Source organism: Gallus gallus, chromosome 2 (assembly GCF_016699485.2).
Source record: "Gallus gallus isolate bGalGal1 chromosome 2, bGalGal1.mat.broiler.GRCg7b, whole genome shotgun sequence".
In the NCBI taxonomy this organism is placed as follows: Eukaryota; Metazoa; Chordata; class Aves; order Galliformes; family Phasianidae; genus Gallus; species Gallus gallus.
This window is the reverse complement of record NC_052533.1, coordinates 132967600-132987593: the sequence shown is the minus strand read 5'-3', so window position 1 is coordinate 132987593 and position 19994 is coordinate 132967600. Positions and strand designations below refer to the sequence as shown.

General features: G+C 35.5%; 1 protein-coding gene across 6 annotated transcripts in view; it reads left to right on the top strand.

Moving 5' to 3' along the window:
• CSMD3 (CUB and Sushi multiple domains 3) overlaps nt 1-19994 on the top strand; it is a 567558-nt gene that overhangs the window by 182371 nt on the left and 365193 nt on the right. For all 6 annotated transcript variants that reach the window (XM_040695846.2, XM_015283035.4, XM_040695845.2 and 3 more), the window contains exon 5: nt 1843-2050. In XM_040695846.2, the coding sequence (XP_040551780.1) occupies nt 1843-2050 (208 nt within the window). The remainder of the gene's footprint in view (nt 1-1842; nt 2051-19994) is intronic.

The window sequence follows — 19994 nt, the reverse complement described above, 5'->3', positions numbered from 1 at the left end:
GTGACCCTGCCTGTGGTGGGGGCGCTGAAGATTTGTGATCCTTGAGGTCCTGAATAACCCAGGCAATTTGTGATTCTGTGATTCTGTAATTCAGTCTGAGAAGAAGCAATTCCAGAGTCTCTAGTCTCATCTGATGCTCTTAACCTTCTTTTTTAGCTTGCTACATGAGCTGAAAAACTACTCTATGTATAACTGTTTTTCTTTTCAGATTGCATAAGTCTTATCATTTATCTACAAAAAATTAAGAAGTTTTTCATATCAGCAAATGATAAACAGTTGAATCAGTATTTACAGTCAATGTGCAGGCCTTTCATTTAGCGTGTATTTTACACCTTTTTTAATGGAAATTTTACTTCAGGGAAGTAATAATTAAAAATTATTTTCCCAGTGCTTCTCAATGTTGAAAACCAAAACTTCATTATTACCTTTCATATGCTGCTCTATTCCTATCTCAGTAAATTTTTTGAGAGCATATTGTAATGAGATTCCTCAATTATGATCCACTGAATTGATGCTAAAAGCACTGGTAGTTAGTAAGATTTACCTTAAGTTGTCCATGTGTTCATGCAATAACCTAGTAGAACTTTTAGGAGACAAAGCCTGGCATTTTAAACTCCTAAAAATATTGTAATTAAGACGCTCGTTACAGTCATTAAGTATTTTCTTCTTAGATTTGAGTCATGATGTGTGTCAGAATTCTTTAAAGCTGTTGTTCCCTGATGCTCTAATTTTGAACAAAAATTAACCTCACCATTATTTTTTCAGTAAAATTGGCTATTTATTTCAGGATGTAGGGCACGTGATATTCATGTTAGCACTCTAATTAAGGAGAAGCAAACATTAATTTTCAGATATGCTTCAGACATTTGGATAATAATCTGAATAAGTGAGATAAAAAGGTGACATCTTCATCTAATAAAAAAGTATTTCCATATAACTTATTCATTAATACCACATTCGCGATCTGTTTTATTAACTCATAGAAATACTTTTGGCATGAAATCCTCAAAAACAGTATTAGAGACATTGGGTATATTACACCTTCAATCTAGATTAACAGTCATAACGTCAGTCATTTTCTCATACCTTACAAAGGAATGAAATACGTGAATCACTATGTGTGAATTGTTTTTTCATGGAATTAGTTCTGTTGGTGTTAGAACTGTTTTTGTAAATCTATGAGATTTACCTAGTTTATTCAGCATAAGATTGAACTTTAGATGGAAATTCATCGTGAAAAAAAAAAATTCTTCTCATGGCAATATTTGAAATAAATGATCTGCTTAAAAACAGACAAAAAATCCCCATTGAAATGCCTCTGTAAACATTTGAGTTATGAAATTGTCGTGTATATGACACCTGGGAAATCACCCATGAAATGCTCTAGTTTGCAAACTAAAGCTGATCAGCTACTCAAATGTCTTGTCACAAAAATACAATTACCATAAGTTGGGTAGCATTCTCAGGCGTCTCAGTAGTATAATGTGACTACTGCATATCATGCATCGGACTGCATGTTAAACTCAGTTTGCTTTATGACAACATACTTTGTTAAAGCAAAAGCAGAAGTCAATACATTTTTATACGCTATTGTAAAATGAGTGGAATTATGCTAATCAAAGTAATAGAAAGTAGATTGTAAAAATATGTGATGACGCTACTAAAATCATTTTGGAATTAGTGAAATCTGAAGCAATTGCTTACTAACATCATGATTTTACAGCAGCATTTCAAGTCAAATGTTAAAAAAATGAACCGATCATCTGAAACAGCAAACTTTTGTTCTCTACAAGAAAGGGCTATAACAATGATTTATTTATTTATTTATTTATTTATTAACAGCTGAGGATGCATGTGGAGGAACTATGAGAGGATCCAGTGGTATCATCTCAAGCCCCAATTTTCCTAATGAGTATCATAATAATGCAGATTGCACATGGACAATTGTGGCAGAGCCCGGGGATACCATCTCACTCATATTTACAGATTTCCAAATGGAAGAAAAATATGATTATTTGGAAGTAGAAGGTTCTGAGCCACCTGCAATATGGTAAGTCAGAAACTGCAATTTTCATTTGGTTTAAAAAAAAAAAAAAAAAAAAGGATAACTTGATTTTTGTTTTTCTTAATATATCAGGCATTCTTAAAGTTAAGAAAAAGCAACCGAAGCAAAAGACAGTTGTCACTGTTGAATATATTGATATATAATATACATATAGAGATTCTAATTGCAGCTGTAAAATAACTCAACTTTGAAATATTTTCAAAGACTGAAACATCAAGGTGAAAGTCACTGTACACTCATTCACCTCAATTTCTGTGGGTCTAACTATTCAATTGGTGAAACCTTCAGGGAATTTAATGATTTCAGAAGGTGAATGGTGTTGAGTCTTCAGCACAGAGCTTGAGAAAATCACATTAATCACAATTCTTAGTCACAGTTCTCTCTGGAAGAGTGTCTGCACAGAGAATTCTATGTGCAATCCCACTATATAGTGTGGTGAGGATAGGGCCTTTGTTACAATCATCTAGAAATTTTCATCCTGACCTGCTAGATACAAGATGCCGGGTAGCTGTAGCATTTGTTGCTTCTTTGGGTTTTTATTTTTGTTGGTGGTGTTGTTTTTGTTTGTTTGATTATTTTCATTTGTGTTAATTCCAGGTACACTGACTTCAGAGAGGATTTCTATTTGTTGACATTGCAATAGTAGTGATGGTTTTGCTAGGCAGACTTTGCAATTCTTGGTATCATTGTAACTGCGTTGTATAAAACAAGCTGATGAAATAAAACATTAAAAATCTCTTTCAAGGTCAGACTCTGTTCACTGGAAAAAATAAATGATACAGTAAACTATATATTCCATGATTTTCTGTCCTGGTAGTTTTAAGGCACCAGCATCATACTGTTCTGAAGACATGTGAATATGAAAAATTTGTGTGTTTATTATTTTGGTTCAAGTATACTACCAGATCACAAAGAGGACATATACAGAACCATAAATCCTAAGTTGTTGATTGGATAACAAACTTTATGAGGGCTATGCATAACAGATAGGTGTATTTGCATAACGGGCAATTGACTTGTCCTGTTTAAGTAGAGGTTTGTTTTCTTATTTAAAAAGAATAAATTAAAATATAAACCAAATAAGCTAAATTATTTTAAATTTTGTAATAAGAAAATATCCCAGATTAAACAACTATATTGTTTTTAAGACAAGTCTAAATTTCTACTGATAATGCTTATAAATTATATTCCACACAATCTCAGTGTATTGTAGAAGTTTGTACACTGAATATCAGCTTTGCTGAATCATCTTTCATAATTAGAGTTAATTCATGTTACCTCTTACATAGTTAATTACCTGTATTAGAATATTACTGAATAGCCACTGACTCTTTAAAAGGTTTAAATGAAATCTTTTCAACCAGCTGTTGGCTAAAACAAATTTTAAACAATTAATTACAATAATTATTAGTGAAGTAACATATAGACAATATGAATTACTTGATTAGCTAAATGTGGATTTGATATTTCTTGAATATATTTTGTGTATTCAGTCATGAGCTTTAAAGATCTACTTTTTTCTGTAAAAGGCTTTGACTACTGAAATGATATAGTAAGATTATTTGTAAATGGAGGTTCTCATTAACTATTTACAAATAAAAAAAATTGAAATACTAATTTAATAATTGGCCACGTAGAGGAGAACTTTTTTGTTTGTTTGTTTGTTTATTTGTTTGGTGTGTGTGTGTGTTTGTGTGCATGTTTATCATTTATATTCCCTTATATTCCCCAGATTAGACTTACATTTACTTATGCAAAAATATACTCCTCATATACTGGGGGGTAATAAATTTAGAGAGCTTAATCAGCAACAATTTCTAAATTAGATTTACACTGGCCATCTTTTACATCCTCTCAGAATATAGACTGAGGTTTAGTTCAATGTATCCTCCTTTTTAAATACTGCCTAGAAGTATGGTATTAAAACTAAAACAAGGCTCTTGATCTTTCAACTGGAAAGCAAATAGTGCACGATTTGTAAAATTACCTTGTTTAATCTGATTGGTTGGTAGTATTTCAGAATGATGTCTTAGATATTTTGTTGCCTTACATGACTATTATACCCACTGAGTAAAAAAAAAAAAATCCTATTCTCCTTCTGCACATCTAATTGCATAAGGAAATAATCCTACTTCCCGTTTCTAAGTAAATTAAATGAACTTGATAGTCAGTAGTTATCCACAATAAATGACTAGGAATTCTTCAGGAAGTACTAACTGTCTGTCATCTTTTTTCAGTCATTATATTATTTCAATTATGCCAAGCCTTTTCTTTAAGAAAATCTTGATAGTTCATTTTCATTAAGTATTGTGAAAAAAATTATGTAAATACTCTTCAGGTTTTTTTCTGTCTGATCTCAATGGCTGACTCAGACACTTGAAAATTTGAAGGAATGTGACTTTTTTTCTTGTTGGAAGTGAAACTGAGAGAAAATAATTTATTCCATATAACTATTTTTTCCCTTCGTTTTCTCAACAAAACAAAAACTCAAATGAGATATAATGAAACATTCATTTCTACTTAAATCAAAAGTTAAGAGCTTTGGACAGTCATTGATGAAGAAAAGTAGCAATTTTATTATGGGATAATTTATCCAGCATATGAAATCTTAGAGTTAAATGAGTACTTGAACAAATATGACTTTATTTACAATGGTGTCTAAGATACTTAAAATGTTTTAGTCTCTTATTTTGTTATTGTTAACTTTAAATGAAATACTTCCTATTGAATCATTAAAAAAATGGAATAATACTTTGACATAGTTATCCTCTTTCCCAGTGTGTACCCTCATCCAAATTCTGAAGACAATTGTTAAAACTAATTTGATTATATAAACAACATGGTAGAACCTCGCTGCCAGAATATTCTGTAATAATGTGCCTAGAACAAAGTCTTCATGAAAGATGAGGATGGAAAATTTCACATTGTCCTCAAAAAGACTTTAGAATCTTAGAATCATAGACATCTTAGATTTGAAAAGACCTGTAAAGGTAATTTCGTCCAAATCCCTTGCAATAAACAGGGACATTAGAGCTACATCAAGTTGCCCATGGCCTTGCCCAGCCTTGCCTTGAGAGTCCCTAGGGATGGGGCTTCAACCACAATACTAGGTAACTTGTTCCAGTGCCTCACCACACTCACTGAAACATATTTTTCCTTACATCTAACCAAAATCTACCCTCATTGATAGTTTGAAGCCATTTCTCCTTGTTCTGTCACCACAGAATCTCCTAAAAAGTCTGCCCCCTTCTTTCCTGTAGCTCCCATTTAGATAGTGAAATACCACCATCAGGTCGCCTCACAGCTTTCTCTTCTTTAGGCTGAAAAGCCCCAGCTCTCTCAGCCTATCCTTGTAGGAAAGGTGTTCCATTCTGTATATCATTTTTGCGGCCCTTCTCTGGATGTTCTCTAACAGGTCTATGTATCTCCTGTACTGAGGACTCCATATCTGGACACAATATTCCAGGTGAGGCCTCACCAGGAAGGATCACCTCCCTCAGCCTGCTGGCCATGCTTCTTTGGATGCAGCCCAGGATATGCTTGGCTTTCTGTGCTGTGAGGGCACATTGGTGGCTCATGTCCAGTTTTCCATCCACCAGTACCCCCAGGTCTTTTTCATCAGGGCTGTGCTCAATCCTTTCATATCCCAGCTTGTATTGGTAGTGAGGGTTGCCTCAGCTCAGTTGCAAGATCTTGCATCTGGATTTGCTGAACCTCATGAAGTTCAACTGGGCCCATTGCTCAAGCCTGTCTAGATCCCTCCGGATGGCATCCTGTCCTTTTTGTGTGTCAACTGCACCCCACAGCTTGGTGTCATCACCAAACTTGCCGAGGGTGTGCTTGACCTCACTGTCAGTGTCACTGATATTAAAGAGTATCGGTCCCAACACTGACTCCCAGGGGACATCACTCATCTCTAGTCTCTATCCAGACACTGAGCCATTGGCCATCACTCTCTGGACTCGATCCTGCAGCCAGTTCTTTGTCTGCTGAACAAGCCACCCATGAAAATCCATATCTTTTCAATCTGAAGAGAAGGATGTTGAGGGCTACCACATCAAAGGCCTTACTGAAGTCAAGATAGATGACATCAGAAGCTCTTTCCTTGTCCACTAATGTAATTACATCATCATAGAAGGCCACTAGCTGGTCTTCCTTGTGCCTTAGCATTGCTTCCAGGAGGTTCTGTTCCATGATCTTTCCACCTCTTAAATCTGTATCTTCTGTTTTTGTCTGTTGTTGAAAAACAAATTGACAGTTTCTCCTTCTACGTGCTTAGTGAGTTTGGGTATTACAAGAAGATTCTGCAAAGATATTAGATTTAGTTGAACTTGAAATTATTATTAGGTTTGAATGATCCAAAACATTTTTTTCATAGTTCTGCTGTAAAACCATTGCTATTTCCAATAAAAAGTAACAGTGTCATAAAGTATGAGCTTAGAGCTCTCATCCAGAGAACTACTGCAGTAATCTGAATAAGAATCAATCACTTTTTTTTTCTTTTTTTTTTTTTCCCAGAGAGCATATGATTATGCAACTATTTCATTATTTTTTAGCACAAAGATGAACATTACTGCAGAGAAGCTTGAGAGTGTAGCAGTGACTCAAATGTATGTCTGCTTTGACAAAAAACAAAATATGTATATGTTGTCATCTCTGTTCTGTCTGGATAAGGATGTACTTATGAGAATATCTTTGCATACTGCTTTAGCATTTGATCCTCCACTGGAATGCTCACACAAAATAATAAGGCTTACAATTTCTCAGTTCTTTAAGAGAAAATTGGAATAAGATGCAATTGGTCTTTCTGAAGCAAAATAGCTCAGTTTAATTATACCAACAGTGTATTTTTCAGAGCTTCAAAACATTTCTTATTTAAATTTCCTAAAATGTGAGGGAGGCTTAGAATTTCTTGCAGTAAATTGAAGTATTGAACTGACTAAACCAGTAGTCTGAATCTGGTTTTATTCAAAGTATTGTCATTTTATATAGAAAAAATATATGCAGCCAATGAAAAGTTGAATATATCAAATGAAAGTGTGACAACAATAAGGCAATTTATTTCTGTTCTGAAATATATTTAAATATTTCATTGTTTGACATTACATATTTTGTAGATTATATTAATTTCCTTAAAATATCCAGTTACTAAAAACAAATATATATATTGTATATTGTTTTTAGCTATAAATAGCTAAAAAATAAAAAAAATAAAAAATGCAACATAAAATTTTTATTTGTTTCTGTTTGTTTTTCCAAAAGAAACCTCCTCTTTTGCATTAGTTTTTAATACTGTTCTGTGGAGAATTAAATGCTGTATTCCCAAACTCTGTCCCTTAGTTGATACACAAAAAACAACATCTAGCTCAAAGTTTAGCACTACCTTCTGAATTATATGGATGAGAACTAATAAGAATCCAAAAATGTAGTCTTTCTTCATGTTCCCAAGTTGAGCTTTATTACAAGTAGTTATTATTTCCTATAAACTTGGTTTTCTCTTTCACCTGAGAACATTTCTGATGAACTTTTCAGTGGATATGGAGTGTTTCCACACAAATTTTTAATATTGTAAAGTTATTTTTATAAGTATTTTGTATAGCATGGAGAATTAGAACACTTTATCCTTTACAAATTTATGTCAATCATTATTATCCTTTTAAGACAGGGAAACTGTTTCTCATTAAAAAAGAAATACAAACACGCATATAAACATTCACAGGTGAGGGCTGCTCTGAATGTAATACCTACTAATTTATTATGTTGACCCATGACATCAGAGGTAGCTGTTGGTAATACAACAGTAGAGGCAAATATGTTACATTTTGTTGCCATACATCAGGAGGCAGCAGAGGCACAGTCTGACCAAGTGTTGTCTGACATGAAACTCTATATGAAGAAAAGATGTGGAATTGAATTCCTCCATGCAGAAAGAAAATGCACTCTATTACATCCATCAACACTTGCTGAACGGTTATAGAGACCAAACGATGGATGTTAGCACAGGGAGGTAATGGGTAATGTGTTTCAGCAGCAGTGGAGGCAACATGAAAGAAAAAACGTTCTGGATGGCCATGCACAGCTATCACACAACAAAATGAAGTGTCTCAATCAGTTAACCAACACAAATTGCTGGATTACAACCAGGAACTGTGTATGGAGCTGATTTACAGCTTCAGTACGCTTGAAACTATGGTGACATCATTGGAATATCACAAAGTTGCAACAGGTCGGTTCCATGAATGCTCACACTGGAACAGAAAGAACAATATATGCAAGTTTGTCAGGACTTACTGAACCAATGCAAGGATGAAGATGACAGTTTCCTGGATCACATCATTATTGGTGACAAGACATGGTGTCGCTACTAGAAACTGGAGTCAAAATGGCAGTCCATGGAGTGGTGTCATGAACTCATCAAAGAAAAGATCAAGACAGAGACCTCAGAGGGTAAGGTGATATGCACTGTTTTGTTGGATATGAAAGCGGTAACCACTGCATTGAGACTTTGACTAAGCTGAAGGCTTGAGCTTCCAGAGTCAGTTGAAAGAAAAGGAAAACCTTTCTCTCACAGCATGATAATGCCAGGCCCCACATCAATTTCAAGACTGTGGAATACATTGGCAGTCTTGGCTGCAATGTCCTGCCGCATGAACTGTGTAGTTTAGACTTGGCACCTTCTGACTTCGTCTGTTTGGCTGATGAAAGATGGGCAACATTTCCCTAGCAACAGCACAATCATAGAAGCTGTGAAACAGTACATCACTTCCATAAGTACAGATTTTTATGAGTGTGGCATGTGCTTTCTTTTTATAACTGGTGAAAATGCATAGCTAAATGTGGTGAGTGTGCTGAAAAAATAGTTTTGTAGTGCAGAATTTGCTCTATCAAATAGCATTAATGTGTTTTTGAATCTGTTGTAATTCCCATGGAAATACTTAAGAAGTACAAATTTCAGAGCTACCTACATATGTGTAAATATATTATCTGAGTTTTTGAGCTTTATGCCTTCATATATATATGTATACATGAGGAAACAAGTGTCCTAAATAAATAATACTGGTGTGTTGATTATGCAATAGCTTTAAAAACAGTGTTCTGGAATTTCCCAGGAGATCCTCTTCTGATGTTTGTAAGAGAATAGCTACATTTTAACTTCACATCTTACTTCTTGACTTTTTTTCTGAATATAAACTTGCAAACACCGCTAATGAAGTTTAAAATGTTAGTAGAATTTTTAAGAGGTATTTAGTCAAATAAGATACACCATTTTATATAGGAGCAATACACTTAAATAGACATTGATAGAGAATAAGTTTTGTGTGTGTGTATGAAATAAATGAATAATAAATTTATATATAAATATTTTATAAATATTTAGGTATAAAGATTTATTATTTGCATTATACTGATATTTAATCCAAGCATTCAAAAGTACATACATTTTGTATCAGTAAATATTTATGCTTAGTGTCTGACTGGGATGATAACTTAAGAAAAAAGAAAATGCCAGAATGAAATAAGGGAGTGAGGTCTTCCTCCTTGTGTAGACTCTCAGCTTCTGCTCTTAGTGATTTGAGAACTTCCTTAACCAACACTTGTCTTAAATGTATATGTTATGTACATATACATATATATGTTGATTATTAATTCTTCAAGTCATTCTTCAAAATATTGTAAAATGCTTTTAACAAATGAGTTGTTCTTTTTTTTTTTTTTTTAATCAAGTAGACTGTATCTGTGACTTCACTGTTGTCCACACACTCCTGTATTTCTTAAAATGTCCTTCATTTACGTGTTTGTCACCCTTCCCTCTACATCTCTTTCCTTACATTCAGCCCTGTATACACAAGTTATCTTCCTTATAATTCTATATATATAAATATATATTATTATGATATATAATATTATAATATATCATAATATATTATCCATATATATAATCTCTTTTTAATGAAGTGTTGACACTGTCTTATTTATGATTACAATTTACTCACTAGTTGTTATAGAAAGTTTTTGAATTTATGTTTCATTCTGTCATTTAACAATAAGGATCTTGAAGTTTATGCTTTGTTGCTGTTGTTTAAAGACATACTTAGTTACTTTGTGACGTTTACAATAAATTGGTACTTTATCTTCAGTAAAGGAGCTCCCACAGGAACAGAAGATCTGGTGAGAGCTTCCACCAATGGGGGACCCATGCTGGAGTGAGCTCTTGAGCGTTGGTACCCACAGTAGAGACCCATACTGGAGCAGTTCTTGAAGAACTGCAGTCTGTGGGAAGCCCACACAGGATCACGTTGCGAAGGACAATATTGTTTTAGAGGGACCCCATGCTGGAGCAGAGGAAGATAGTGACCATGAAGGAACAGCAAAGATGAAGCATTTTAGGCTAACCAGAACTCATATTCCTCTTTGCTGCTGAAGGGGGAGGCCACAGAGAAGGGCAGAAAGAAGGGAAGGTGGCTTTAGTTTTCTTTTAGTTTGCTCTGGTTAGAGACAGCTGCTTGTAAAATCACAACATGTACTTGGGTCAGGCATGTAGTCAAACCAGGTTGCAGATTCAGGTAGGCTCATAACACTGCAAACTAATAGTTTACAGTGGTTTAAATTGATACTGCTTTATAAAAAAAGTTTACGCTCTTATTTCCTTCTCATCCCCTACCTGTTGGCTTAGGCATTTACATAGTCATCAGTTAAGTGCACCAGGAAACAGTAAAGATGGAAACTAACTTTTTGTTTTGTTTTCTCTGTTAATTAGTAGATCACATAAGACTTGAGAAAAATATTGAGGAACTTTGGTGTGGACAACTCTTGAATTTAGTGTGAAAAGAAAATCTGAACTCTGGTCTTGAGAACTGTAGACTGACTTACAGCACCCATATTTGGATTCAAATTTTAAACATTTCTTGCTGAGATTTCACAGAGTTTATTTCCTTTATATTTTTCCACTGAATCCTTAGTTTTTGTATTCTTGTTATGGTATGCAGCATTTGATTCCAGTTAAGGTACACAATGTTAGGAAAGCAGTACTTTGTTGGTTTTGCAACAGTATATCATGGTAGTTAAATGCACATCTCTTGAGATAAATAATATTTCCAGAATTACTCCTAATTTCTTACCTTTCCCATGTTTGTGACTGTGACTAAAAATGTGAAATTGGTAATCCAGTCTAAATCTCCCCTCTTTTAATTTGAAACCATTTCCCCCATGTCCTATCATGACAGACCCTGCTAAGGAGTCTGTCCCCTTCTTTCCTGTAGCTCCCCTTTAGATACTGAAAGGCCACTATCAGGCCACACCAGAGCCTTCTCCTGGCCGAGCAGCCCCAGCTCTCTCAGCCTGTCTTCATAGTTCCACTCCAACAGGTCTATATCTCTCCTCTACTGAAGACTCTACATCTGCATGCAGTACTACAGGTGAAGTTTCACCAGTGCATACTAGAGAGGCAGGATCACATCCCTCAACCTGCTGACCACTCTTCCTTTGATGCAGCCCAGGATACGATTGGCTTTCTGAGCTGTGAGGACACACTGCTGGCTCATATTCACCTTGTCATCCACTGGTACCCCAAGTTCTTGTCAGCAGGGCTGCCCTCCATCCTTAAATCCCCCAGCTTGTATTGATAGTGGGAGTTGCAATTACTCAGGTACAAGACTTTGCAATTGGATTTGTTGAATCTCATACGGTTCAATTGGGCCCACAGCTTGAGCATGTCTACATCTCTCTGAATAGCATCCCGTCCCTGGAGTGTGTCAGCCATACCACATAGGCTTGCTGAGGGTGTACTCAGACCCATTGTCTGTGTCACTGATGGAAATGCTAAAGAGCACTGGTCCTAGTACTGACCCTTAATGGACCACTTGTCACTGATCTCCATCCAGACACTGAGCCTTTGACCACCACTCTCTGGGTAAGATATCACAACCAGTTCCTTATCCATCAAACAGTCCACCAATCAAATCCACATCTTTCCGATTTGGACAGGAGGTTGCTATGGATCATGTCAAAGGCCTTACTGAAGTCCTGATAGGTGACATTAGAGGCTCTTCTCTAGACCGCTGATGCAGTTCTGCCTTCATAAAAAGTGACAAGATTGGTCAGGTAGGATCTGGCTTTGGTGAAGACATGCTGTTTGCTCCATATCACCACTCTCTCTTCCATATGCCTTATCATAGCTTCCAGGAGGATCTTCTACATGATCGTCCCTGTCACAGAGGTGAGACTGACAGGTTGGCAGTTCCCTGAGTCATCCTTTCTACTCTTTCTTAAAAATGGGTGCTATATTGCCTTATTTCCAGTGACCAGAGACCTCACCTGAAGTCAAATATCAAATATCAAGAGTGGATTATGAAGAGAGTGAATTATTATTATGATGGTGCTTATTAATATATGTGAAGTTATTCTCATGTGAAGTCAGTGAGCTATCCAACAGATTTCAAATGAGCAATTCCTTGTTGGATGGGCTGCCTCAGTACATTGTACTCAACAGAGATTGGATTGAATCAATTTCCCAAAGTCTTAACAATAATCAGAATCAAAGTGAAAAAATTCTCAAGAAAACTTATCTAGTAGGAGAATACTCTGGTTTTTCTTCTATCCTTCTTGTGCAAGGATTTGCTGACTACTGTGTCTGCACTTCCATGGCCCACTTTAACTCTCCTTGGATGAAGCAGCCCTGAATGCTTCAAGTATTGCTATTTGTAACTCTTACTTTGTAGAAAGCAGATAAATAATAGTCAAGATCTGGGGCATTTTGTTAATGAATTCTTAAAAAGAAGGATCCATAATAAAAAAAATATGTATATATATTCTAGAGTCCTTTACTCAGTAGCTTCTGGAGAAAAAAATGTAGTTGGAAAAATTACTTGATAATTCAACAAGGAACATTTTCACTGTGCTTACTCAAGCAGAATACTGCATTTGTTTCTCTATGGTCATTTACTATTGTCTCAGAATGGCAGTTGCTGGTATAGCAGGAGAGACTGATAGTTGCTGTCATGACTTGAAATATCAGTGACTGAACTGGCAGATCCTGCAAGTACTGTTGAACAAGCCCTATTTTGTGATTTATGAGTTGTATAATAGGTAAAGGGGTAGTACACATAAAGCAAGGTGTAACGTAAAACTTAAAACAAGGCAAGAAAAGAAAAACAACAACAACAGCTCGCAAACCATTCAAAGTAAAAATATGTAATTTTTAAGTTTGTTTCATTTGTCATTCATACAAAATTCACATGACTCTCAGGTCTGTTCTGAGTCTCTGCCATGATCTTTGTTCACCTTATTCGGCAGAGTAAGCAACATGTCTTGGGAGAAAGCTATTCCTGCATAGCTAATCCCATATCACTCTTGCTTCTAGATCTCAGAAAAAAATCACTAGTGTTTTCTGTATTGAGTAAAGTGTTTACATTCATAAGTCCATCTATTATGTCTCAAGAGACAATGGTAAAAGTAAAGTATTTCAAATAAGTGAATGAAATCCTGTGCCTCCATGAATGAATCTTAAAAACAAGGTAAAGTGTTGTTTATTTGGGGCCTATAAACTATTCAGATCTTTAGATGAGCCTTCATTTATTTACAGTTGTGCATCTGTTTTACATGTGAAGATCAGTTTAGGAATGGGTGCAAAATCACTGGTGAAACTAACCAGTAACTAGAGTAAACCACAAGTGTCAGAGCAATTTTTAGTTATTACATACTATCCAGTGTGCAGGTAACCAAGAGGTCACAATCCACAGTTTCCTTGTTGTGATATAGCAGTGGGTAAAAGAGAAAGAAGTAATTCATGTATGCTTTCTGTAGGTTTATTTTTTCTGCCTAAAGTAGGTCATGCAGGTGGGAAAAAGTGCCAAAATGTAGCACTCTAAAGCTTTGAAATGTTTTTGTTTTGTTTTTTTTTAAAGGTGTTTTTTTTTAAAAAAAGTTCAAATACTTGTATAAATTTCTTCAAATACTTTTATCCCAGAAATTATTTTTAACGTTAAAAGGTTTTAGGTGTTTTTCAGTAGAATGCCTAAATCTTCCTTTTTTTGAAATCCTGAGGGTAAATTCATCAAAGTGAAACTTAAAAATTTCAGGATCTGAAAGATAAATTCAATTTCCCTTTGACATACTTCATGAACAGTGCTGATGTTTTTATATCCTCTGTTAAAAAGGTAAAATTGGAAATGATAAAGAAATAGGGAAAAGATTAAAACAGATATGGAAAAAAAATTCTATATGAAGATAAATAAAATAGACTAAAGCTTTTAAGACTTGAAAAGAGTGAGAAAGGACAAGGCAGACATGTATAAAATTATGAATATTACATTTCAGGTAAATAAGGAATGTTTATCTTTTCTGACTCTAGAATAAATAGGAACTCTAAGTGATCTATCAGGCAGAAGTTTTAAAACAAAAAGTGGCACTTTTTAACTAGCATACATAGTAAAGTTGTGGAAGTCATTGTCATGTGATTATAGTAGAACTATATAGATTATAGTAAAACTGTAGATCAAGAAACACATATAAAATTTATACCAGGAATATTTATCAAGTCTGTTAAACATAAAGATCTACTTTATGTTTATGTCCCTGTCAATAACATTACTAGAAGCTGTGATGATGTATGTAGGGATGATGTAGTCATATTTTCTGAAACTATGTGTAAATGATCTGTTATTACTCTTTTTCAGAGATAGAGTATTAGTGCATTACTGATCTAGCACTTAACTACATGCATTTTTTCATATAATCAAGGACATGATGGTTATTATTAAAAGTATTATGATTTAAGGCCTGTCAGTAGGAGATTTTTGCATGCTGTACAAGGCAAAGAAATTATCATAACTGAGATGTATGAGGTAAGAACTAAAATTTTGCATCTGTAAAAACATTTGTGAACTGAATTTCAGAATTCTGTTTATGTTACAAAAATATTCTACCTTCATCCAGAATTTGTGATGAGACTACCTAAAACTGACAAGTCATTATTTAAGGCTTCAACAAATACAGACTATGCTGTTTCACCTGATAGCACCCAAGCAAAGATTAACAATAACCATTAAAACATAAACCATAATTTTAAGCTAAGATTTATGTGATTTCAATTTCCAGAAAATTAGGATTTTCACTGAACTTTTCATGTTTCTACTAAAATCATTAATGAAGATATTTATACATAGGTCATTCTAAAATAAGACCTCCTAATTATTTCCATGGAAACTACAACAGATTCAAAAAGCACAATAACGCTATTTGATAGAGGAAATTCTCAGCTACAGTAAACTATTTTTAACGTAGTTACCACCATTAGCTATGCATTTTTGCCACTGCTGAACAAGAGCCTGTATGCTGCATTTGTAAAAATCTGTACCAGCAGAGGTTACTCACTGTCACTGTTGCCACTGCTCAAACACAGCACCCACCACTTCACTGTATTAAAATACACTGTTTGATCTCCATAAATGTTCAGCAAGCATTGATGAATGTCAACAGGTGCAATTTGTTCTGCATGGAGGAATTTAATTATACACCTTTCCTTCATATGCGCTTCCATGTCAGATGCCATTTTGTCAGACTGTTCCTCTGCTGCCATCTGTCTCATGACAAAGAAATTGAAGGGAATATTGTCGGAAAGGTTCAACCTCTACTGCCATACCAGCAGCATCCATCTCTGATGTTGTGAGCCAGCGTAATAGGAGACATTACTTTCAGGGCAGTCTTTTGTCTTTTCTCCATTCCTTTGATTGGAGAAACCAACTTTCAATCTTCTTTCTTGGCTAAGTAAATCTTTTCTATAGTTCTGTGTAAGACAGTTGCTAGAGCCTTTACATCTCCTGTCAGCCTTTTCTGTGCTCTGACTTTTGAAATTGGACTAGTTTATTTGAATCAGCAGAAAAACTACCTACCACATAGTACATACTCTCTCATCCTTGAAGCATATAATGCAGGTTCTGACATCTTTCATCTGGATATATTGCACTGCTGCACAGCTGTTTTTTCCCAATTGTATTTTATGTCAGAGGATAAACTTTTGCCATCAGCCCTGACTGCTGAGCAAGAACATGCTGTCCAGACTTGCAGTACAGCTTGGTTTGTTTGGTAGTTTACATTATGTCTTTCAAACAATGAACATTTGGAATGAAGATACCATCTTCCTAACAGAACTGTCCAACTCTCAATAACTTAAAGAATTTTGATATTCAATCCTAAAATGCAAATGTATTTCTTATATTGTTGTTGTTTTTAATTATTTTTTTTCCAGAGAATTATAATAAAGGAGACATTCCTATATAAGATGTAATTAAAGAAACATTACGCTACTGAGAAAACTGTGCAAGCAAAAATAGTTTGGTTTCTATGGGAGAAAAGTGAGATATGATTATGACAGCAGCAAAAGTTTATACTCCTTAGAGTACGATTTTTGTTGCTTTGAATTATAAATGAATCTACCAGGAATATCAACAAACTTATTATTGGATTTAAGCTGGCTAGCTACGTGTTCTGTTTCAATTGAATATTCTGTTAACAATGATCTATAACTCTGCTAAATGTTCTGAAAATGATTTTTATTACTGTGGTCTGTGTTTTAGGCTTCTATAGCCATATATTGGAATGCTGCAATTGCATTTAATTATGGTGACTTTGTGTACAGAGTCCCTCTGCTTGCATTTTAACATCTCACTTTGTATGGAAGAATTCTTTAAAGGTGTTTCAGCAGTTGTACTGACTTTTCTTTACTCTTATGAAAGATGGAATAAAATAACTAACGTGACAGCATTTGGGTATTTATTCTAATATTAGGGAACAGCTCTTTCAAGATCTGGATTTACATTTGGATTTAATGTCTAACTATGAGTAACTAAAGTGGCAGATACTTAGAATGACTTTCAAACTCTAAAAGTACTTCTTCTAATAAGACCCATGGGGTCCTTAATTTTGCTACAGAGTGGGAGTAATTTGACTTACATTTTAAACCTTATCTCCATCCAGAGTTGCATGCCAGTTTCCCTTTATTCTGTACAGAAAATATAATTAGAAGTCTTTAACAGTTTGAATATTGCATGCCAGTATGTGCTTTTCATTTTAACTACTGTGGCAACATAAAGTACTAAGGATTAGGGAGAGGAGATGTATGAGAAATAGCTGTAGGTAAAGATACCTTTTCCTTCCTATTTCCCAGTGTCTCTTAGTTTCTTTAGTGTGAGTCTAGCAAAAGACATATCAAAAGGTACACCAGTAAATATGGCTTGTACCTCATTGCTGGTAAAGGCATACAAGCTTTTTATTTATTGCAGAGGGGACTGTGTCTATGTCCAGGTGGAGGCCACTGACAAGTGGTGTCACCCAGGGGTCCGTCTTGGGATCAGTGCTTGTTAACAACTTTATTAATTACATAGATGAAGGGATCAAGTTCATCCTCAACAACTTTGCAGATGACATCAAAATGATGTTTCATACAACAGAAGTGATTCTATTCAAAGGGACCTGGACAGACTGAAGAAGCAGGCCCATGTGAACACCAAGGTGTTACCGTTGCGTCATGGCAATCACAGCAATGTATACAGACTAGGAGGAGAACTCCTTGAGAGCAACACTACAGAGAAGGACTTGGGGGTAAAGGTGGATGAAAAGCTTCACAAGAACAACCAGTGTGCACTTGCAGTCTGGAAGGAGAATTATATCCTGGACTGCATCAAAAGAGGGGTAGTCAGCAGTGTGAGGGAGGCGACTGTCCTCCTCTAGTCTGCCTGTGTGTGGCTCCACTTTAAGTATTGCATCCAGGCTTGGGGACCTCAACACAGAAAGCTGTGGAGCTTTTGGAGAAGGTCCAGATGAGGGCCATGAAGATGATCAAAGAGCTGGAATACCTCTCCTGTGAAGACCAGCTGTGGGACCTGAGGTTGTTGAGACTGGGAAAAAGAAGACTATGGGGAGATGTCATTGCAGCCTCCCGGAACTTAAAAAGAACTTATAATCAGGAGTGAGTCTGACTTTTTACATGGTCTGATAGTGACAAAGAGGAATCATTTCAGACTAAAAGAAGGGAGATTTAGTTTAGATGTAAGGAGGAGTTTTTTCACTTACTTAGAGGGTGGTGAGGTACTGGAACAAGCTGCCAAAGAAGTTATGGGTGCTCCATCCCTGAAGATGTTCAAAGCGAGGTTGAATAGTGCCCTGGGCAACCTGATCTAGTGGATAGCAACCTACCCACAGGAAGAGAGTAGGAACTGGATGATCTTTAAGATCCTTTCTAACCCAAAGCATTCTGTAATTCTATGACAATTCTTCTGGGGTATCTTGACCTGAGCTGTTTTTAGCTTCTTTAGGCTCTGACAGTGACCTACTGGTTAACAGAATATGTAACTACCACGTGAAGGTCTGATGATCTTAAGCAGCCGTTTTGCTGTTTTGCAACAAACATTGGCCCTCTGTGCTAGTTAGACTGCAGAAGGCTGGCAAACAATGAGGAGAAGAACAAAAAACAAAAAAAAAAAAAAAACAAAAAACAAAAAAAAGGAAAGAAAGGACTCTGTTTAAGAAAGATGAGTCTTTTTCATGTTGAGAAAGGGATGTTTTGTCATTAACCTGAGGGATGACCTCATGGCCTCAGGATGTTGACTCTCAGTAAACATCTTTTTCCCTACTGCTTGGGGAAGACTAAAATGTTGATACTGGGACACTAAGGTATGCTAAAAGGATAAGCATAACAACAGCAAAAAGGGATAGATACTATGAAGACAAAGTCACTATTATTAGCGAGACTCTTTTTGTGTTTAGATTTTTTTCTCTATTGAAACATCAATTGGACTAAGAACAAGTTTGGTCCTGTAGGTAGAGGGTGTTCCCTTCTGCCTTGGCAAGATTCTGTCTGTAACAAGCTATACAATCCTATTGCATTTACTAAGTATCAGACAGAATGTGAGGGTTTTTTTGTTTGTTCATTTGTTTCGTTAGCTTACTAGTGTTTACAGGAAATTCTCAAGAACAAGCTTCCTTCATATATTCAGGTAGTAGGCTTACAAATATAGTAGTTCATTAGATGGAATAAGTATTTAGTAGAGAAATAGAATTTAGTAGAGAAAATAGCCAATTATGATGTAGTAAAATGTTGGCAACAATTTAGAAGAAAACTATGTAAACACCTCACTGATAATGGTTCCAGTCTGATTGTTGGTTATTGAATTAGTTAGTCAGATACAAGCTCTATTCAATTCTGTTTTATTTAGAGTATCTATGAAAATATAGTGAAGAGATATTTAGATCTGTAGGAAAAACACTCAGGTGATTATATTAATCCTTATAGCTATCTTGGGTTCTCAGTTCTCTAACCACAGCCCTTAGAGATTTGAGGTTCTTGAAACAGCATTCAAGTGTTTTGTCTTGACACATTCAGGTAAACAAATCTTGTAGTAGCTTTTGGTGTCCATCTTATCACAACTTCTGGGCCACCAGGCTGACTCTCTTTGGGGAAGGCCTCACTTTCACAACTTCATCAAACTGGGGCTGAATCTGCTCAGTGTCACAATAGCTACTCTGTCTGCTTCTTGCTGGCTGTTCTGACCTTGGCTTGGTTTCCTGCGTTATACTATGGATCTCTACAGCTTGCTCCAGCTTGTATAGTAGAAAGACCACACATTAACATGTGCAGCCCAGGTAAAGTTAACATGTATTTATATACATTCTTTCTTCCATTTAGGAAAATTTTAGTTGAAGCTTCAAGTCATTTTTCATAAGAGGCATTTGCATAGCACTGTGAATAATGACACCTTTAGAGTCCCTGACATCTATATGAAAATCAGCAACTCAGTACTCTAGTGTTCAGGCAGTCAGGGCAGCAATGTTATCCAACAGTATTATGTTTATTACTTCTGTTGGAAACAACACATTACTCGTATCATAGACTAATATTTCAGAGTATGGATGTTTGGAAGTCTTACCTTTCATC